The sequence below is a fragment of the Podarcis bocagei genome (assembly GCF_964188305.1).
Source record: "Podarcis bocagei genome assembly, chromosome: 3".
Lineage (NCBI taxonomy): Eukaryota > Metazoa > Chordata > Lepidosauria > Squamata > Lacertidae > Podarcis > Podarcis bocagei.
Window position 1 is genome coordinate 45,561,728 of NC_138127.1, and position 22,915 is coordinate 45,584,642.

A 22,915-nucleotide genomic window follows, 5' to 3' on the forward strand; every position below is an offset into this window, starting at 1 on the left:
CAAATGAACCAAGGAAAGATCCCTCTTGAAACCACTGGAATATCTTACGTCCAGATTTATTCGGTCCTTCAGACCAATCAACAGCCTTTCCAGTTACCGTTTTTTTCTAGCTTCTTCTGCTTCTTCTTTTTGAAGATGAGGCTATATTTATTAAGTGCAATAGTCCACATAACTGTGGAGTGCTTTGTTTCAATACCTTGGAATACACTCAGAATTTAAAGCAAGCACGGTAAATGCAGCTGAATGCAAAAAAAGCTCTTAATAAGAACACAAGGAACCCCCTGTTGGATAAGACAAAAGGCCTGTCTTGTCCAACAACCTGCCTCCCCCAGCGGCCAAACAGATGGCTGTTAGGCAGGAGCTAAACACAATAGATCTCTTCTTCAATAGACTTCTCCTGCTCCCCAGGACCTTAAATCCAGAGGCATTGCACCTCCTGGAAGTAGTAGTGCTTGACAATGGAATGGGATTACCATTTTGTCCTAAATGGTACTTTGGTATAACCAAAACACAGATGGAGTTCAGGTGAATGGTATCTTTGAAACCTTTGCACTTAAAAGAACTGTTCTTTAGCTTACGACTGCATAAAAAAGCACTGAGAACAAGATGATGTCACCACACTATGCCTGTTCAGAAAAAAGGGGTGGGGGGATCCGTTTGTGGAGAATGTAAGCTTTTGTTTACAGCTCTATGTATTAAACGCTGTATTTGCAAGCTTTGATTTTTCTGTAAACCACTTTTAGATGTATGGTGAAAAGCAGGGTATTATAAATTTCTTAGATAGAAATAGAACAAATATACCATCAGAAGCACTACATAATGTACTAGAGTAGATCTGCAGGGCTGATGGAGCCCTCTGCACTCCAAGAATACTCTACGAATGCAAAGCCAGAGAGAATGGGAAAGGACAGACCATAGGCCTAGAGACTGCAAGGCCGATGAAGGAACTTGGCAGCGGAAATGTAGCTCATTTTTGCATGTGTGACTTTTAAACTTTTTTCCAGGGTGCTTTGTGTATGAGTGTCTATATTTTCAATCTGAATATAAAACAGACATTGGCTAGAATCCTTCCAGAATGACTGGAATGTATATTTGATTTACAAACAGCCTTATAGTGCCTTTTTCTCCCACAATAATAACAATATTTATGAGAGGCACATTCCAGACTAAAAGGTATTCTCAGCTTTTGCAAATGCCCTGACTTGTACAGCTCAGGCCCTCCGACTTCCTTAACTATAGCTGGGCAGGGTAGGATGGAAGAATTTCATTTGATTGGCACATGTGATTCACCCAGATGGCATCTAAGGCAAAAGGAAGAGTTTAAGGACCATTTACAATAGCTGAAGGATTCCTTAAATTTCTTATACCAGGTAAGAGAAAAATCTTAATCCTGTTACATGAGCGTAATATACTTCAGACTATTTCAGTGAATCACTGCCATTACCAATATACACAGCTATGTACTGCATTAGCTTCCCAGACACTGAACACAATGTTGGCAAAATTGATAAAATATAAACCTAATGAGTCAGCCGCCAAACTTTTTTTTTTTTTTTTGTAATCTCCAAGACATACAGAAGACAGCCTAGACATATTGCCTTTGGCCCAGCTGCAGAAGTATTGGAAAAGCTTGTGTGATAGCAGTCTAGCTGCTGACAAATGGTACAGTAGTAGAACTTACATGGAAAATATAAGAGAACTCTTTTGGAGAAACCAGGCATTTGTTCACATCCTGGAGAGCTTGTTCAAGGTCATTTAGGTCAAGCACAAAATCCTGGAAAAAAAGAAAATACAGAAAGTTATATTGGATGAAATACCCCATCTTCATCTTCTTGCTTTGTACAACATGGTTTAGACGCCATGTTCTGGCCTTCTGCTAACGACCCACTGCTAGTAGAATAGCAGAGTCTAAATTAGCCACACCCAGTAGCCTTCCTACTTGGATGTTCTCTGTCACCCAGGCAGTGGCGGAGCTTCATGCGGGAGGGCGGCAGCTGCGATGGCACCCTACCAGGATTGCGCTGCTGGGGGGCGGTGTGCTCCCCCTATACTCTTCCTCCACCATTGCACCCAGGGCCCCCTTGACTGTGTTCCCATTGGCTCATGAGCTGTAGCATAGTGACTCCGGAAGGTGAGTCTGGTGCCATCCAGATCTCATCCTTCAATGCCTTCACTTTGAGACAGGATGTGGACGTCCTCAAAGAATGAGGCAGAGATGGGCAAGATTTGAGAAGAAGCTGTACTCAGCCACAGGCATGCCAATGACGGCCCTTCTCTTCTTGTTTGTTGAAAGAGCTTTCGCTGTCACTGCATGGCAGCGGTGGTGCTCTTATAGGCATTTCACTTCTCAGGGGTGAGATCTGAGGTGGCACTGGCTTCTCCCTAAGAGGGGCAAAGTGGCAGCCAACAGCCTTTGTGCTGGATTGAAGTGTGGTGTGCAGTGATGCAGCACCCTTCAATGCAAGAAGGCAGTTTTCCAAATGTATTTTCCTGGGGGGGGGGTGGATTTTCAGCAGTGGTGAGCAGGCAGAGAGCAATGGCTAGGTGCACATTCACTCTGTCGTCCCTCCCAGTATGCAACCTGAGGCAAAGGGCTCAAATTGGCTAGCAGTAGGGCTGAGACTGGATAAGTTAGCTCAGTCAGTGTTGGCTTTTGCAGGTCAGTATAGTAGTATTGTGGAAAAGAAGCTGAACAGCTCTGCTTTAATCCTTGAATGTCTCCCAAGTCACTGATAAAAATGATGTGACAGTGCAGTTGCAAAGTGGAAACACAACGCTCTCTGGCACAATAGTACATTCACAGGGCTGACAAATATTAGCTAATTAGCTATGTGGAACACAGCTTTGCAACAGCTTATAAATCATAAAATAATTTATCTTTTTTTTACAAGATATATTAAAAAAACAAGTTCACTGAAGCAATTGTAGGAGCACAGAACCTTACTTTAATCTTTTTTAATAGCCACAGTTACGTTTTTTCTTGATGTATATAGATGTCTTATCATTTTTATACAATTTTTATAAAGTTCTGATCATGAGACTTCCCCCCACTCACCTTTAAAATTATGGGAGCCTTCACACTCTGGTTTTTCACATTTATTTGAGCACTAAGTTAAAACAGGGACATGGGTGGCACTGTGGGTTAAACCACAGAGCCTAAGGCTTGCCAATCAGATCGGCGGTTCAAATCCCCATGACGGGGTGAGCTCCCATTGCTCAGTCCCTGCTCCTGCCAACCTAGCAGTTCGAAAGCATGAAGTGCAAGTAGATAAATAGGTAGCACTCCAGTGGGAAGGTAAACGGCATTTCCATGCGCTGCTCTGGTTCGCCAGAAGCAGCTTAGTCATGCTGGCCACATGACCCAGAAGCTGTACACCGGCTCCCTTGGCTAATAAAGCAAGATGAGCGCCGCAACCCCAGAGTCGTCTGTGATTGGATCTAATGGTCAGGGGTCCCTTTACCTTTACCTAAGTTAAAACAGACAAAGATGATATCCCACAAACTTCAGTATGTTCACAGTGTAGTTAACATGTACCTTATCTGGGTGCAATCTCTGATACAGAGCACTTTGTAGCCTTCTTTCTTCTGGAGGAATCTTGGAATTCTGAACAATTGACTCTAAATAAGCTTCTTTATTTTTCTGTTCTAAAATCCTCTTTGTATCTAGATAACAGAAAGTGAAGGAGACAGGAAATGAACAAACAAAAACACTGGTAAAACAACTTTATCAAATAAAGTAAGATTCTCAGGATTCTGAATGAAATCTGGAAGCAGCATCTCATTTTTTTTGTGTGGCTCTGAAGCATATGGCATCCACAAAGAAATTTGAGAAATTTGTTTGAGAAATGTGATCATTTCTAGTTATTATATAAAGCCACCTGATCTGCAACTAGGGATGGAAGACTCAGTCAGTGTCAGTTTCCTCAGTTTCCCATTCTTCCAGTCTTAAATTCAGTTTCCACAGCTGTTTGTGAATATTAATTAAAATAATCTTCATTAAAATTCACCAGCATTTTATCCACACTTTCTCCTATTATATGCATTTTCTACACATTGTCTAGTTGGAGAATTGCATTGCTAAATTTGGCAAAGTGAGAATTTTGAAGTCTAGCAGGGTTTTAGTCTGTGCATTGGGTGGAGATGTGTGAGTTGACTAGTTTCTCCTTAAAATGAATACAAAACTGAATCTTTCCTGGGAACGGTTTGTGGTCAGGGGACAGTCCCAAGGGCCAGAGAAAGATGAACGGATGTCCATATTTGGCTCCCACGCCTCAGATTCCACATCTCTCTTTTTTTATATCACAATATTCTACTGTGAATGTTTTCTGGTTATTGTTTCTTTCTTTCTGTAACCCTCTTGAACTCCTACTTACAGTTGGCAGGGTACAATCTTCATTTTTTTCTTAGCCCACAGCAGCACATGAGGTTCAGTTGTTTTCAGGGAGCCTTGGGCACAGTCGAACTCCATTCTACAACCCCCCTTCCCCTATCCTAAAAGGAGGAAATGTACTCTGTAGGGCCAAATGTCCCATTACTATGTGAATAAGGAGTAATGGGAGGCAAACAGCCTGCTGACATTTCTTTTTCTTCCTTAGTGCTGTGACATGATGAGATAAGAGAGTGAAAAGGAATTCCTGAAGTTGCCTGGGGATATTTTTGTTTCCCAAATGAAGACAACCCTTGCCAGTAAATGAAGATCCATAAGAATCAAGTTCAGCTCACATGTGGCCATGGTAAGCAACTGGAGGGCTCTGATAGCATATTACAAGACATGCCCTCTCCACAACATCCTTGTGCAAGTCATTAAAAGAAGAAGAGGATTTCCTGACTGGGTACATAATAAAACAGGGCAAATATTCTGAAACCAGAAAAATGCAAATAGCACTATCAGTTCAGATTCACATGGTATCACCTCTCTGTGTTTTTGTACTAGGATGTTTTTTTTTGGGGGGGAAAATTGTTAATAAAAATAAAATGAATGGGAGTTGTTCCTCTATGGCAGGGGTGGCTAGCCTGGTGCCCACCAGAGGTTACTGAACAATTCCTGTCATCCCTGACCCCTGGTGGGACTTTGAACAATAATGTCAGGAAATGTGAGGTTGGAATAGAGCTCATCATATTTGTGCAATGAAAAATGGCTTGTGCTTTACTGTTCTTTATTTTTAAAAGTCACGTTCATCAAAATACTTACCACTCAGCTCTGATAATCTTGAACAAATTTCTTTATACTTGCTCCAGAAGAATTTTATTTTAAGGTCAAGGTTTTCATATGCATCAGCCTCAAATTAAAAATAATGTTAGTTTCAATTAAACGGACCCCCAAAAGCAAGTTTTCATACATATTTCCTTCTTCACAGGCACAACAGCATCCTGGCGTTAGTGCAATGAATTTTCAGGCTAGTAATTTTTTTGTGGGCAAGGAAAGGTGTGAAAACAAGCCTTTAAGTTTTAACAGACTCTTATGATACTAAGTTACAAGTGCAGAAACAGAGCTCCCACCATTTACAATCTCTGGATTCTCTTAGATTCACTCTTTAATTTATGTGATCTCATCAAAAAAAGGGAGAAGTCAGCCAATAATATTTGTTTGTTTCCCTTATCCTGTGTTGGTAAATGGCTGCTCTGATACCTTCACTGATACCTGCATATGATAATTAAGATTTCTTGTCACTTTGCAGTGGTTCTGTAATCTGGTTTCTAACAACCTAAAACCTGTAGATCACATTGACTTCTTGTGCTAATAAGCACCAGAAGTGACTTATTGCCATCCGCTTTATCAATGGGGCAGGGAAAAATACTGCCTGAAGTGATTCTTGAAGTGTAGCTGTTCATAAGCAAGTGAAAAAAAATAATTATTCTTGTGCAAATCTTTCCATACTGCCTTCCATCCCCCAAATATTGCTTTTCCTTTAGTTGCTACCAAAGTTTACCCAATGTGAAATTTTCAAGGAGAATCTAAGATTCTCAGGTTAAACATTTGAGGATTTTTTTTTTAGGAAGCAAAAGTTGGGACTCTGTTGAACGTAATTACTGTTTTTCATGAACATTTTCAGCATCATCAAAATAGGCACTCCTTTCTTGGCAATTTTTTCTGAGATTCTTTTGAACATGTTTGTACCAGGGCTAGGCTGTGTGCGGCAGCCTGAAGTAGGATGAATGGGCTATCAGGGCCAATTTAAAATTTATGTAAACCATTAGGGATACTGGAATGTTTCAGGACTTGGGAAGACCTTGTTGCTCAATGAAGGCTTGGTTGGAACAGGAAGTGCTCTTATTCTCTTTCATGAATAGGAGGATCCAGCAAGATCCACCTTCACTGACATCTTTTTGGCGCCAGGTAAAGATTTATCCTCTCCACCTCTCCCAGTCTTTTGATAGACTGAGATGGTGCTGTTACTAGTGTGCTGCTTCTTACTGTGAGGGGGATTGGTTGTTGTTTTGTCTTTATAATATCTTTATATTCATGTTTCTAAATGCAACTAGCAAGTGGCTGGGGAAACTCAGCCAGATGGGTGGGGTATAAATAATAAATTATTATTTTTATTATAAGTCCAATTAACAATACTACTATTAATGAACAGCTGGCTGTCAGTCTGAAGGCAGGATGTACAAAGCGATACAGCGGGAAGCAGAGCTGGGCTTTGCATGGTCAAATGCCCATTTAGAAGGCTAGTGCCTTTGAACCTTGTATAAATTAATATGTTATGTCATGAGTGATTACAAGTAATTTTGCTCAAGGTGAAGCTTTAGAGGCCAACTATCACTTCCTATTATATACATGCAACAAAGTCAGTTGACTTTAACAGGACTTGCGACCATATATAGCTAAGTACAAAATGTATTTACCCTCTTGAATTAACATCACTGTTTTATGATGTTATCAACATTTCATCAAACAATGATCATGAATGGAGTGATGCTTGCTGCTTATTTTACCTGTTTGACCAGCATAGATGAAAGTTTAGAGGATGGAATTCCACAAAGGTTGTCCCCCTTTCCATCCATGTTTAGAAGAAGCTTTGTGTCTTTGCCTTTCCGCCTCTTCTGTCCTTTCTTCTGCTTAGTTGTATTGGATAACTGCTCCGTCATTGTTGCCTGGAGTTGCATTCTTTGATCTAACCATTAAGAAAGATCAGGTTGTAGCCATTTATAACGTCTATTTTTGCCCACATTCATCACTAAGCTTAAACTGCCAGCATAACATTACGAGAGCTATTGGCACAGTTTGTTTGGATATTCCATGAGGCATACCCCATGAAACAAGAATGATTTAGTGTTGTTTGTAGAAGAGTAGTAAATACTGTGGCCAATTAATTTGTATGTTCTTAAGGACTACACTGTGAGGTGTACAGTATCATGCAATTTGCAAGAAAGCAATCCCTGGCACTGGTAGATTTTGGATGTTAACTGTCACCAAACCCAGGCAGGAGAGTGTAAGCAACTGTGTAGGGATGACTAGTTATACTGATCGGATAAGGCTTTCTCAGATTTTTGGAAATTTGACTTATATCTTCTCAAAGACCATATTAGAAATTTTGATACGTCAAAGTCAGCTACCTTAACAATTCTAAGGGCCAAATTAGATGATACATGGAATGTGTGATTAACACTTCCCTTCTGTACTGCAGCCCCCCACAAAATTAGCCTCCAGAACTGCCTTACACTCAGAGAGTGAAGCTGCCATTGATTAACTCCCATTGATTAACATTGCCATCATCCTGATCCTCACAGCTGCTTTTTTAAAAACCAGCCATTGGGATTTTAAAACAAAACAAAACAAAAAACAAAACAAAACAAAACAAGATAACCTGAAATGCAGTCACATATTCCCCATGTTATATAGTTTGACCCACACAAAATTATTACCTTGTATGTATTTTTATGAACACCAGGATTGGCTCACCATTTATAACCAAGTATGAAGTATGTTTGAACATAAAGGAAACTTGTCTACTCAAGTGAGAGCTATCTTCCTTCATTTTGAGTAAGTTATTCAGTGAGGAACTTCTTCTTTTTTGAAAAAGAAGAAGGTAGATATGAAAACATTCCATCCATTTGCACAAAAATTGCTTTGAAATTGTTTGGGGTTTTTTTGCATATATTATGTATGTGAAAGTCAGTTATCTTGAATACCAAGTTCAGAAGTGCATAATAGCCCCATATGGGTTTGAAATTAGAGAACAGCATTATGCCAGATGAGTTTCATTTTCTTGTCAAAATGTGCATAATCCTTTCTCAGCAGTTAATCAAATTTTACAAAAAAAGGGAAGTGTTTTCTGTTTGCCCTCCAAGCTAAGGATTCTAATCACAGTTAATGAAGAGCTAGGCAAAATATCCCAAACACTGTTTGGTCCCACAGCCACTTGAGTTAAAGCTTAGGCAGTGGCTTTTATATGCTTTTTGTAAGTCTGCCTTTAGCTCATGTGAAGGCAGGCAAGGCTTGGGGTGGAATTGGTCACATGAGATAGCTGGAGTTGGGAGCTTACAGTGAGTATGCAAAAAGACTTTACTGAAGCTTTCACTGAGTTGGGTTTAGGAAGTTCCTAACTCTTGGCCAGGCATGCTTAAGGATCACACAAGTCTTTTGTCCCCAAGCTTTGGCAGCTTCTCTGACCTGTGCTGGGTGAGCTACAACCATCCAATGTGGCCTCAGAGGGGGAGGACTTTTTTGAGAAGAATAAAAGGGCATCTCTGGGAGAACATGGCTAGCTGTGATCTTTTGGTCAACAGTAATATGAGATCATGCGGTAGTCGCACATTCTTCCATTCCCCAGTAGCACAGTGTCTGAGCTCCAGAACATGAACATGAAATCGTTCACAGTGTGGAATAATGAGCAGATTGTGCAATCAAGAATTAAGTCATGAAGAAATGCAGACTCTGTGCTTTGGAAACTCAATTTAGTACCATGAATGGAACCAGCTGTGAAAAGGGGTATGTTGTGTGATGAAACCACTTGGCAAAGCCAATGGAGGAGGGATGCACATGACTCCTGCTTTTAATCTGCAACGGATATTGATGATGCATCAAGAGCACCAAAGGGGCAAAGCATCCAACCAGAGAGGCAGATTTTATCAGAAACATGTTGGGAGTCAGGGGCAGAATTCTAGAGGATAAACACTATGGCAACTCAATTTGGCAGAGGAGTAGGCTGCAACAAAGTTACTTAATTAGACTTGTCGCCCCCCTAACATGCAACTGCTTTGTATTAATCAACAAATGTTGACAACTGACCAAGAAGACAGAGGGTGGTTTTAATATGTCTTTTCCTAAAGGCATTTCAGCCACCACAGAACCATAAGTACAGCCAAAGCTCTGCATGCCTAGCATTTGACAGGAGGTGTTTATCTGGACTCCCCAGACAGGCATTTCCCAAAGGACTTAACATTTCTATTTGCCAAATGCAGGTGGACAAGTTGTAGCTTATAATGTGGTCACTGTACATCATTCTGTGTGACACCTGCCTGCCTGCCTATCTAATCTATATAGTGTATGGAGTGACTATAGGCTGTCCCCGAAGATAGGCTGCAAACCAGGTTTTATTTTGGGGATGGGGAAGAAGAGTGAGGAATCCATGTAATATATTGGCTAGCATGTAATTTATCTACCAGGAAACAAGCACACAATTCAGCAAAAGTGGAGCCGTGACTATGGCTGTATTCCTGTGCATGCTTACCTGGCCCATTAACCTCAATGGAAGCTCTGAGGAAGAACACACATAACAGGTCTAAATGTTTATTTGACATTGGCAGGACTTAAGTGAGCTTCAGTCAGTATCACTCAGGGCTGGCACTAGACCTCCAGAATGCACCCAGCACAGTGCTACTACTGGCCCCCCGACTCATGGTCATAACTACACAGTATTTTTTCCATTCTGTTGCTGTAGCAGCAACAACACCCTGCCAGCCCCCTGGAAGCGTGGTTGGGCAGGTGGTTGGGCAGGTGGTAGTGCCACTTTTGAATGGGAACCAAGCTTGGTTCCTATCTATGGTGGCTACCTGCCATCTTTATTTATCCAAAATGTTTCCCCAGTTGGGTTTGATAGTTGTTATACACACATTGCAGTGTGAATAAATGTGAGCCACCACCATGGATGGGCACTGAGCTTTGTTGCCATTCAAAAATGGCATCATCACCTGCCCACCACTAGAAACAGATGTCTGAGGGCCTTGTGGGCCATGGCAGTGAATATTGGTTTGGCCAGGCTAGACTAGTAAGGAGCTCTTTAGAGCCTCTGGGCTGCTGATTCCTGGCACCAGGCTTGGACCCCTTCCATTGCCTTTAATGAGACACAGAGCCATTCAACACATTATCCATCACACAAATTCTGTCACCAGCCATTCGAACTAGCTGCATCAGAGGGAGAGCTGAGAAAGGAAGGATCCTTTCATTATTCAACATTATGCTATCTGAATTTGCTTTCCTTCATCTCCTCCATTTGCCCCTTTTGCATCATGCCTAATATAATGTAAGCCATTATACTAAATTGTAGTAAATAAAATAAAACAAACTGTAGTGAAAAGAGGAAAACTGTGGTGGTCAAATTCCAGAATGTACCATTTCAGACTACACATGAGAATAGTGCTTGAACCCTCTCTAATGTAAACACACAAAATCCTCTGTATGTGAGAGCATATCAAAAGGAAATTTTAGCATAATCATCTCACTGATGCACTAATTTAGTACCCGTAGGGAGCATTTCATTCAAAAACAAAAGCCACCAATCTGAACCCACAATCCTGAAAAGTCATGCGTTTTACTGTGTGCTGAACGTGCTTTAAATATATAGTGTGAATGTGCCCACAATCTACCACTTCATTCTGCACAATGTGCAGGCAGTAGTGGTCACAGTTTTCTTCTACAGAACAGGAGGGGAAAAGTCCCGGGCTACATGGAAGAAGCCGACACTGTAGTTCCCCCGCATAGCAGCACTGTCCCTATTCCTAGAGGGATGTCAGCGTGGGAAAGAGCTGCAGTGTGGCTTCACTTATGTGATTTAAGGCTTTAACACATTACATGGAAATGATTGTGTTGCAGCAACACCTACATCACCAGTGCAAAGTGAAAAAGAGACCTAACTTCTTCTTTTTTTTGCACTTCAAGTATCTACAGACTCTGTTCTTTTCCATTACAATTTCTTTTTCATAGCATTATTCCTGTTTTTCAGTGAGCTTCTTCACTGTTTAAATAATCTTGCCTTGAAGTTCTTGTACTGTGTTCACAATGTCCTTTTTTCTTTCCAAAAGTGTCTTCATCTTAAACTGCATTTTTTCCAGTTGATCTGATACAGATCCCTGTGAGGTAAAAAAAGAACAGAAAAAAAGAACAGCGCCTTGGGATTTTAAAGGGAGAAGAGGGGAAAAGAAGTTCAGCCATTAACATTTGTTCTCTCCTGTTAATGTGAGGTAAAAAATTAAAGGCTTATCATCCGTAATTATGTCAGAACACAGCTTGGGGTGTCTGTGTTGTTTAAAGCTGCTGGTGTTTCATTTTTCTGCTGTTGTATCAAAAGGACCCAGGCAAATGCAATCACCACAGAATTCTTGGATCCAAGTTATTCTTCTAGTAAGTGGCTTTTTAAAAATCAAAAAGGCCTTTTTTTTGCTTTTTGGCCATCTGCTTATAGAAAATAATATCAAAGAAATTCTGAGGGCTAAAGATCTGGTGCTCCCAAAAGTTTCAGTGGCATTTGAGGAGAAAAGCAATTGAAGAAGGAGGGGCTATAATCCAATACCACATGCCTGGGAACAAGTCCCATTGAATACATTTTATCAAACATCTAAAGGATGGTATTGTTACGCTGGATTACTCTAATTTTCATGTAAAGTTACCATAAAATGTGCATCAGTGTGTGTGTGTGTTTATTTTCTTTTAGTAAATCAGCTTCTGAATAGCCAAGTCTCTTCCCCAAGAGACTGTAGAGTTTTGCATTCATAATCTAAAAATTATGCAATTGAATCACTGTCATGCAGATGACTAGATCTTGCCCTGAGCCTGACCCTAGCTAGGATCATGGGTAGGCAAACTAAGGCTCGGGGGCCAGATCCGGCCCAATTGCCTTCTCAATCCGGCCCATGGACAGTCCGGGAATCAGCATGTTTTTACATGAGTAGAATATGCCCTTTTATTTAAAATGCATCTCTGGGTTATTTGTGGGGCCTGCCTGGTGTTTTTACTCAGGCTGAGGGAGCCGGCGTTTGTCCATAGACAGTTTTCTGGGTCATGTGGCCAGCAAGACTAAACCTCTTCTGGCACACGGAAATGCCATTTACCTTCCCACCACAGTGGTACCTGTTTATCTACTTGCACTGGTGTGCTTTCAAACTGCTAGGTTGGCAGAAGCTGGGACAGCAACAGGAGCTCACCCTGTTGTGTGGATTCAAACCACCGCCCTTCTGATTGACAAGCCCAAGATGCTCAAGTTATATTACCTTAAGAAGGTTGCACATTATCTTGTTATATTAAAAATTTTTATTGAGAAATTGATTAAATGAGACTTTTAGTGACATGGCATTTCATCACTCCTTTGATTTAAATGGGATTCAGGGAAGCCACTGCAATAGCAGAGCTTAATGCTCAAGGTTCCTAAGAAATATAAATTCACTTTTTATTGAAAGATGAAATTTATCTGATTCACACTTTCCAAAATAATTAGCAAACCAAAACCCTTTTGAAATTCACAGTTCTCCAAGTTTTGCAGTGCAGCTCTCCAGGCAAGTAATACACATAAAAATGCAGGTCAGAATATAAATGCATCCATTAATGCAAATAAATGGAAAAATGTTTGATGTTAAGCAAATTGTTTTGTAAATAAGTGTATATTAGGCAAAAAAGTATAAATTGGGAGAAATTTGAACTAAAAGGCTAACAAATTTTCATCAGGGCTTTAAAAAAAGTAGACTGGTATAGAAATGCAGAGTACTGAATTTAATTGTCATGTTTGGCTTTTTTTTAGCTGCTGTTTTGTTAATAATGTTTTATAGATTATAACTGTTAATTATATTTGTTAATTACATTATATGATTTATGTTGTATTTGTGATGTTCTATTATGTTATTGTTATTCATTGTTTGGAGCCGCTTTGAGATTCATTTGAATGAAAAGTGGCGCAGAATACAATAAATCAAATAAAATTATGAACTTTGAGTTTGGGAGCTTTGGGGATGTCAGGCCCGCCATTTACCTCTACAGAGATATATGCACCTGAGTGAAATTTCATGATTAGCATTAATGGAATGCAGATTGATCGCAACAACTACAAATCTCCACTCACACTTTCAAGAATCATTTGGATCTTTTTCTCAATGTCAATGTTTTCCTTTGCTTTTTTCTGTATAAGGATTTCTTCTATGTGATCAAAGCCACCAGGCACCTCACCGAAATTTGCATTTGGCATATCAGTAGATTCCTGGTCTCTAGGTTCTTCATCAGGGTCCTTTAAAAAAAGTACAAAGAAAGAACTGTTATACTTTTAAAATGCAAGCACTTTGAGCTCCGAGTGCGCCATGGTGCACACTCTGAGCTGGTGACCATTTGCTCTGAAAGTGGGAGCGACACAAAGGGGGAGCCCTAGTATGCAAATGCGGAAGTGTCTGAAAGTTTCACCACATCAAACGAACGTGTTGAAGCATCTTTCTTCAGTGTAGCAATGGTAGTTAATAATAATAAATTATTTGTACCCCGCCTATCTGGCTGGGTTTCCCCAGCCACTCTGGGCGGCCTCCAACAGAACACCAAAACACAATAACCTATTAAGCATTAAAAGCTTCCCTAAATAGGGCTGCCTTCAGATGTCTTCCAACAGTTTGGTAGTTGTTTTTCTCTTTGACATCTGGTGGGAGGGCATTCCACAGGGCGGGTGCCACTACCGAGAAGGCCCTCTGCCTGGTTCCCTGTAACTTGGCTTCTCGCAGCGAAGGAACCGCCAGAAGGCCCTCAGCGCTGGACCTCAGTGTCCGGGCACAACGATGGAGGTGGAGACTCCATTACATCATTACATTACATTAAAATGTCTTAGGGCAGTTTCATTACAAAAAATAAATATAATAACTTGCCCTAAGAAGCAGAGAGTATGACAGAAAGTGCTTCCAGACTGGAACTGGCCCTCCTCATACGTGCAAGATTTTTTAGTTTTTGTTTTGCTTTGCCTACACAATGTCATTGCCATCAGATTGCCAGCCTGCATTCCTCACCCCCTACCTCCCCAATTTCATCTTCATTTACCATTTCTGGAGAAAATCTGATACATTTTTTATAATGAAAAAAACATAGCCAGTGTGTGTGAGTGAGAGGGATATCTGTTTTTAGCCTAAAGACAACAAAAATAGAATGGTAAGGAAAGAGCTGCCAGAATAGATAAAGCAATGAGGTTTTTACCATTCTCAGGGAAATGGACAAAAGGAGTGAGAAATAAACTATTCTGTGGCACTGAAAAGAAAAAGATAAAAGCTAAGAGATACACTTGGGATGATGAAGTTCCAAACTTGTACAGGATGTAAGTCCTTATCTTCTGTGTTATTAGCGGACTATGTTTGTCACAGTTGCTATGGCTCCAGTCAAAATTAGGAGAGACTGGAAAGGTTGTAGTTTCTGATTGTCAGAATATCAAAACAGAGGGTAAGATTGTGGCAAAGCGGGCAAGATAAAAAAGGGGAATGGAAATTAGTACACAACCTCAAGGTCACCAAACGTTTCTGTGTTGTCCCATGTATTGTTAGCAACTATTTCTCCTTTCTTTCATAAGAAAAATTCATATATAACCTGTTGCACCATGATAAGTAAGGATCCTACACTCAATTTAACTCTGCAGCATACACGATTTCTCATCCCACCCCACATTTTATCACCACAAAGACCCTCTGAGTAGTTAAGGTGAGATATGATGACTGCTTCAAGGTCACCAAGTGAGCTTTATGGCTGACTCAGAAATGGAATTGGTCCCAGTCCTAACACAGTACAGTGGTACCTCCGGTTAAGAACTTAATTCGTTCTGGAGGTCCGTACTTAACCTGAAACTGTTCTTAACCTGAAGCACCACTTTAGCTAATGGGGCCTCCTGATGCCACCGCCCCGTGATTTCTGTTCTCATCCTGAAGCAAAGTTCTTAACCCGAGGTACTATTTCTGGGTTAGCGGAGTCTGTAACCTGAAGAGTCTGTAACCCGAGGTACCACAATACTCTAACCATGGCTTAAAAGAGAAAAATATTTGGTAGAGGCTGAACTATTTGTAGAAAACAAAAATAAAGTTACCTTTAGTCTTCCTAAGTATCTTACCTCATGACTGCAGTACTTTAGGAAAATTCTTTCATAAAATGATAAGCGTTCTGGACTTTGAAAGGAAAAAAATGATGTTAAAAAACAGGAAAGCAAAGTTACTTCTCATCACATTCCTGTGTAAAACAGCCACAACAGATTGAACTGCTGTGCTTTTATTTTATCATCACCACATTTTAATACCACGACATGTCATCTCAAACACAACACACATTCAGCCATGAACTGTTGAGTTATGTACACACATGTCCAGCTCTTCTTGACATGGGGCTGGTAGAATGGCAGTGCTCACTGTAGAGGCTGGTGTGTAAATAAGCAGAGATATATGCTAGCAAATATTTCTGACCTCATACCAGGGCTGGGAACCTGAGGCTTTGCAGATGTTGTTGGTCTCCAAGCCTCATCAGTCCCAGCCAGCATGGCCAATGGTAACCCAACAACCTATGAAGAGCCATCCTTGCACCACAGGCAAAACACAACCCGACCTTTGGGCCATTTGGATATCTAATCAAAACTACGACTGTAAAACTCGCTGGCATTGTTTCCGGGAAGACCCTTTCTTTATGTTATTGTGGGTACAACAAAAAACTTCTTTTGAGCACCATATCTTAACCTTAGAGCAGTTTTGCAACATTTGCAGGTTTAAAAATAAGCCGACAAATTACTATATATACCCTAGTACATGCCACAAACCTTTTTAAAAAGGGAGTTGGGGAGTGAAAAGTCTGCCTGAAACATGAAGATAGAGGCAAGATGGATGGCTGAACCAGTTTTCAACTTGCTGGTATGTCTGTCATGCAAATTGCCAAGCCAGCCTCACACCAGGGGTGAAGAAACTGCTGTGCCTGCTCTTTAATCTTACATCTGTCTTCACCCACCAATTTGTAGACTTTCCATGTTTTAACATCTGCATTTGACTAATCTTCGGGAACTGCTGAGGTTATAGCGAAATAATGCAGGAGTAAGTAGTATTCCTAGACAGTATTATTTTACTCAACCTTTTCCTCTCCAGGGTCTATTTTTCTTATCCGAGAGAAAAGGAGCAAAATAAGAAGGCAGCCTAAGAACACTCTTTTTTTTTTTTTGGTCCCCCTTTTGGCAAGTCCCCTCTGCCTTTTTTGGCCTGGACTTTACCCAGGTGCAGGGGAGGATGAGAACTTGCTGACATTGGGTCTGAGACATTTAAAATGTGAAGAAAGGGAAACTGGAACCTGCCTGTGGTTTGAACTGTAACAAGAGATCAAAGAAGGCAGCTTCCAAGCGCAAAGGGAAGGGTGTATTAGTTTGGGGCGTAGCTCTGAGTCTTTGATGCAGGACAGTCTGGTCACACGAGAACACTGAACCTTAGCAGTGGGATCCTTGTCTGCAGTTACATTTATTTGGAAAAAACCTACCTGTCTGAAAATATATATGTTTTCTGCATTTTTACTACTTTCCCTATGCTAGGGCGTTTGTTAGCAAAGTAGCACACATGGCTCTGCTTAGGTGGGAGAGGTGGAGGGCCTTGCAAGCTCCATCAGCTGCTCTGGACTTGCTCTGACACTTCCTGTTTTGCCCATGTTTCACATCGCTGATACAACTGGTAGAATTTCTGGATGTCATCCAGTGCTGTGTTTTGTAAAAATAAAACGAGGTTCCAGTGCATATAGCTTGCTAAATTGCAAAAGGCCTCTCCCACCTTTCCATTCTCCCTGCACCTCTCCCCCTTTCTCCATTTGATTTGTGATCAACTTTTAATTAAAAAGCTTTAATTTAAAAGTTGATGTTGAAAATCATTCCAAGAAAAATGTGCTGGTTCTACATACCAGCACTTCCGGTCAGAAAAAAGTGCTGGTTGTACCCAGTGAATTTGTCTCATCCACAAGACGGCTTTTGCTTGCACAACGGAACTTCCTTTCCCACATGCCCCTCCAAATCTGTTCCAGGTTTTCCCTCTACCCCCCCCCCAAGTAGATTTGTGGGTGCACAAGGGAAAATGAAAGGGAGGGGAAGTTCTGTGGCGCAGAAGAAGTGTGAATTTTGAAGGGCAGCTATGTAGAATAGTTTGCGCATTGTTTCAGAAAGTATGAATTAAGTAGGTTCACTTCAAAGTGTGAACCGAATCAAATTTCTCCCCCGCCTCTACTTTTGAACAGGCATGGGGCTTCCCCACTTTCTCCGTGTCATTTGAAAGCCTTCTGTCTTATGCCTTGACCAAGATGGCCTTAGGTCTTCAAACGCATTGTTACTCACTGTGTTTCATTTTCTGGCCACCCAAATTCCTTTAAAGGCCAACGAGAAGGAAAAGACCTTATTTCAGCACATATTTTCTAATGACACAACCTTCCTTCAACTCTTTTTGTATATAAACCATCACGTCATTCCACTCGGGTAAGGAAGGGGGAAGTATTCGAGTACGTGTCTTTTGACCATGAAGTTGCTAATATTATTCAGGCAGTGTTTCATTCTTAGACTGGTTTACATTCTTTCCCAGTGAGTGAATGTGATAAGCACAAGTGTCTATTTATAACCAACAGTGGATTAGACTTACTTAATGATGCAGTACTTGGTTAAAAAATCCAGAATGGCTGGCCTGACTCTTTGTGTTTCTTCCATCATAACTCTATTATTCTGGCTCTTCCTCCAAAAGCTTCTCTTGATATGTGGCCTGTGGCAACACAACAAGAACAACACCCACATATTGGGGGAAAGTGAGTCATAAGTGGGGTTTTGAGAGACACACTTCACACATTATTCCATTAGAAGAATGACAACATATTATGGAGTTCTGGGGGAATTTAGGATATCAGGTTAATTCATAAGCCTGACTGAAGGTTGATGACATAATTTGAAAGAAGCACTAGTCTCAGGCTGTACCTAAAGTGGATAGTGGGAGAATGCAGTATTTTTGAAATAAGATAAGTGAACAGAAGCAGGAAAATGTATGGTCCCACTCATTAATTTGCCCTCAACTCCAACTCCATAAATTGCATCTCCCGAATTGTAATTTTGCTATTTTGTTAACCATCTCATTTTATTATCATTCTTGGTGCTTGTCATGAATGTTAAAGCCAGCCGAACTCTTCTTACCTAAGGTGGTAACCTTAAAAGGGTGTTGCACATAATCCCCCCCTTTTATTAGAAACACATATTAAAAATTAGCTATTTACTGGGGTTTGGGGAGAAGTATGGGGAATTGGGTACCGTTTTGTCAAAAAAAGGGGAAAGTTTCAATAAAATTTGAATTCTGGCTGTCAAGGGGCAATTTTCCTTGCTACTAGTTCCCTTAAGTCAGAGAAAATGTTGGTCTTAAGAAGAACCAAAACATTTAAAGTGTCTACTGTTATCTCAGAATAAATTCCTGTGTTCATTTGCCAAAATTGGACAATGTATCTTAAAAAATTGCAGCTGAGATGCATTGTTATTCGGGGGCCAAAAGAATTTGAGGTCAAATACACCAAACGTAAGGTCTTGTATGAAGTTCATGTCAATCTGTTCTAAGTCACACATAAACAGGCTCTTTCCAATGTTGACTCATTCCTTGAAAATCCCCAGTGATGGGGAGCAGCTTTGTAAGATAAAAGAGTTGGTTGAAATCCTTTAGGAAAAGTCTGGGGAAACAGCAAAGGCTGCCACATTTCTCTTACTGTTGCTAACATCATCATTATTAGCATTTGCTAACAAAAATTAAAAATAAAAGCAGGCCCTGCTTACAAGCTTGTAGTCTACAACACTTTACACAATACATTAAGGAGAAAAAGAAAGTATAGAGAAAGAGGAAAAGACACTTGTCTCTTGAGAAGGCACTGGACTCAAACAACAAAGGAGGAGAAAACACTGAAAATGGCAAGAGCTGCTGAAGAAAATAATATATAGAAGGTGTATCCCTGAGTTTCCCAGACTGATGTGACTAGGGCTGCATGCATACTTTAAAGCTCATTCCCACAACCACCAATAATCCTGGGAAATATAGTTAACCTCCCACAGAGCTACAACTCCCAGCACTCTCAATAAACTACAATTCCCAGGATTCTTTGTGGGGAGGATGCTTTATGAATGCTGTGTGCACAATCCAAGAAATGAAAAAGAGGGTGTGGCTATGCAGATAAAGGAATGCAGGGGAGGGGCCAGAGCTCCGTGACTGAGCACATACCTTGCATGCAAAGGGTTTCCCCAGCCTGTTCCATACTGTGAGTATATTAGGGTTGCCAAATTCCCAAAAGTAAAAATCTGGACAAAAGAGGTCAACCTTTTTTTCTTTTCTTTTTTGCAGCGGGGGGTTAAGTTGTTGAGGGTTTTGGGGGGGAACATCTCCCATAAATTAATAAGTCTTTGGGCTTTGTGGGGGGGGGATTTATTTAAAAATTACTCTAGCTGCCATACCTTTGGGTGGGAGGCTGTGGCTATCTGGCTCTTAATTGTTGATTGGCTGAGAGGCTGACTTGGTCACTTTGGCAGGAAGGTTCAGTGAGGGGAGCCCAATAGGGGAGCTTGGTGACACCCCCCCACACACACTTAGGCTCCTTTGAGGGTGATTGGCAGCTTCTGAAGCCTACAGCTCAGGGCTGTAGTGCCAGGGACAAGGCAGGACCACCTCCGATGCAAAGTTGCCTTATCAGTTCGGAGTTTTGGAGCCCCGTGGGGTGGTGATGCCGGAAGTCTCCTTACTCACGTTCAGAGTGTGGCCAAATAATCTGGATATGCAGATTCACTGCCTCTGACCTGGCAGGGATTGGACTACAAAGTATAGATAGCTCAGAAGGCACAGCATGAGACCCTTAATTTCAGTTGTCGCAGGTTCAATCCCCATGTTGGGAAAATGATTCCTGCGTTGCAGTGGGTTGGATTAGATGACTCTTGCAACTCTACAATTCTATGGTTCTGTGATACCCTTACAGCTGAGGGATTTTCCTGGTTTGCGGTCAGCTCCCACACCTATTGTTTCCCTCTGCAGGCTTGATCTACCATTGAATAAAGTGGCCATTATTCAGCCCAGCTACACATGCGCAAACCTTTATCTCAGCCCTTGGCCAGAAATGAGGAGTGGGTGAGAGTGAGGCTTAAAGATGGGACACAAACAATAAGAAGACTATGGCTATTCTCGAACGAGACTTAAAGTGGTATTCTACTGCATGGATGCTTTTCTGCAGTGAGGTCAGTGTCGAAGTATTTTGAAAATCCCTTCTGTAATCCAAACAAGCAGAAAAATCATCCTACCCGCGCCTCTCAGACTTTCTTTGTTTTATTAACACAGTTTTTAAAAAACATGCATCATGATCTCATCAAGAGGTTTTGAAATCGTGCCTTTCAATTAGAGCATTATGTGAAACAGGACAGCCGTAGGGTGCAAAGGCTTACAATGGAGCATCTGTAAAGATTAGGTAGTTCCTTGTGTGCGGGACAAATGCCTTAATGTGAGGAGGATCACAGGAAATTTTAGTCTATAAGCTTTCAAAATACATTAATAAAGGGATTCAGTTCTAGCCAGAACATTCACAAGGAAAGCAGATGCCATGTCCTTAAATTACCCTGCTGAATAATCTAGTACACTGTCCCCATAATCATCATCATCTCCTCCCCCCCCCCTTTGCCTTTATGAGGGTTATGCTCTCTCATCCTTGGTGGTGATGGCAGCTACTATAAGGGTAGTGGTATCCAAAGTTTTGTCCTGCATTTTCCGCCCCCCTGCCAACCACTCTCCATACATTTATGAAAAAAGAAATTGTTTTGTTGTACCTGCTTTATTGAGATGCCCAGCCCCATAATCATTATCAAAAGACAAATCTGGCCCATTCATTGGGTCCCAGATGAGCAGTCAATCTGCACAGTGAAGTAGGCTTCTGCTGCAGATCTACTCAACGAATGCGTACGGTCCGCAACTAGGCTATACAAAGAGGCTCTGGTGTATCTGCTTAAGTGAGTTTGGTATATATCGGCCACCTAAATATGGTCCCTACCTCTTCTAATTTGGGGCAAAGGTGGGAATTGTAGTAATTATTTGGTATAAGAAGTGCATTTGTTAGTAGTATCAAAAACGGAGGTCACATTGCTGCTACTGATGGGGAAGTAGAGGGGGAGCGGCAGTGATGTTGGTGTGATGCAATTGCACTGCTGGGACCATTAGATTGGCTCAACCAGGGCATTTGCACTGCATTAACCCCACCATTGCATCCCCCACTTACCTAATAAGCAGCAGTAACTCAACAAACCAGAGGTCAGGTGAGCATTGCTGCTGCACCATGTCATCTGCTACTGCACACCATGTACTTATTTATTTATTGCATTGATACGCAGGTGGCGCTGTGGGTTAAACCACAGAGCCTAGGGCTTGTCGATCAGAAGGTCGGTGGTTCGAATCCCCTTGTCGGGGTGAGCTCCCATGGCTCAGTCCCTGCTCCTGCCAACCTAGCAGTTCAAAAGCACGTCAAAGTGCAAGTAGATAAATAGGTACTGCTCTGGCAGGAAGGTAAATGGCGTTTCCGTGCGCTGCTCTGATTCACCATGGCCACATGACCCAGAAGCTGTATGCCGGCTCCCTCGGCCCGTAAAGCGAGATGAGCGCCGCAACCCCAGAGTCGGTCACGACTGGACCTAATGGTCAGGGGTCCCTTTACCTTTACCTATACTGCCTATATAGTAAAGTCCTCTGGGTGGACTCTGGAAGTTTGCACATATGGCAGTCAGCCTAACATTAAGAACAAAAGTAACTCTTTCACAGCAAAATGCACACACCATTTTTTTTCAATATTCCCTTCAGTTTTCATGCAAAACAAATACTTCCATTAAATATACACATACCGCCGTTAGTTAGTCATTTTAGATATTAGAAAAAAAAGATCTTCAGCATGTGTTAGATTTCCATTCTTTGTAAATCCATGTGATCATCCAAAGGATTTGGAAGACTTAAGGCCTACACACAGTACAAATGCAAAAGGAATAAGAAGAAATAAAACTCCTGCATTAAAGAGCTTTACTGGAAGAATAAGCTGGGATAAACTGATCATTGCTGGCACTTAATGTTCTTTTTCTGTAGCAAAATGACATTAGCACTCCCAGAGAATGATCATAATGACTAATTGAAAGCATTATTGTTTACTGGTTAGCTGCTTATTTTCTGTCAATGGCAACAAAAGATTACAGCTACTGCAAAACATTTCCAGAAGGCAAAATGACCTTTATTGTTTTCTGTTTGAGACGGGTTCATGTTTTTGTGGAGAGATTCTGACAAGATCAACACTGCTATCCCTAGCATCACATAGCATCCCAAATAAAGTGTGCCCATATATCACAAACGGGTCCTGTTTAACTCTTGGGACCAGTTCCAGGTTACGGGAAAAGCAGTAATGTGGGGAAATACATTTGCCAGAAATCTAACGCTCTGAAATACAGTGAATCGTATCCAAGAACCTTTGAAATCTCTGATTTATGTGCCCTTTATTGTTCATTTTTATCTGTTCATTTTAGTGTATTCATATTCCATCTTTCTTCCATTATGGAACTCAACACAGCAGCCTTCTCCCGTCCTGGAGTCATGAGTATCCAAGGTAACTACAGTTGCCAAACATGGGTATTTGTTTCTTGTTTTTTTCCTTCTTTTTCTCTTTGTCTGTTTTTTGTAACTTTAAAATTCTCAATAAATATCATTTTAAAAAAACCAAACAAAC

At 41.1% G+C, this 22,915-nt stretch overlaps 1 protein-coding gene across 1 annotated transcript in view; it reads right to left on the reverse strand.

Moving 5' to 3' along the window:
• LOC308583308 (uncharacterized protein) overlaps positions 1-22,915 on the reverse strand; it is a gene marked incomplete at its 5' end in the record, with an annotated part of 116,051 nt that overhangs the window by 16,429 nt on the left and 76,707 nt on the right. Inside the window, 8 exons of the mRNA XM_081187120.1 lie at positions 1,682-1,774; positions 3,536-3,663; positions 5,192-5,279; positions 6,937-7,115; positions 11,196-11,292; positions 13,272-13,433; positions 15,273-15,327; positions 17,803-17,919. Of these exons, the coding sequence (XP_081043246.1) occupies positions 1,682-1,774; positions 3,536-3,663; positions 5,192-5,279; positions 6,937-7,115; positions 11,196-11,292; positions 13,272-13,433; positions 15,273-15,327; positions 17,803-17,919 (919 nt within the window). The remainder of the gene's footprint in view (positions 1-1,681; positions 1,775-3,535; positions 3,664-5,191; positions 5,280-6,936; positions 7,116-11,195; positions 11,293-13,271; positions 13,434-15,272; positions 15,328-17,802; positions 17,920-22,915) is intronic.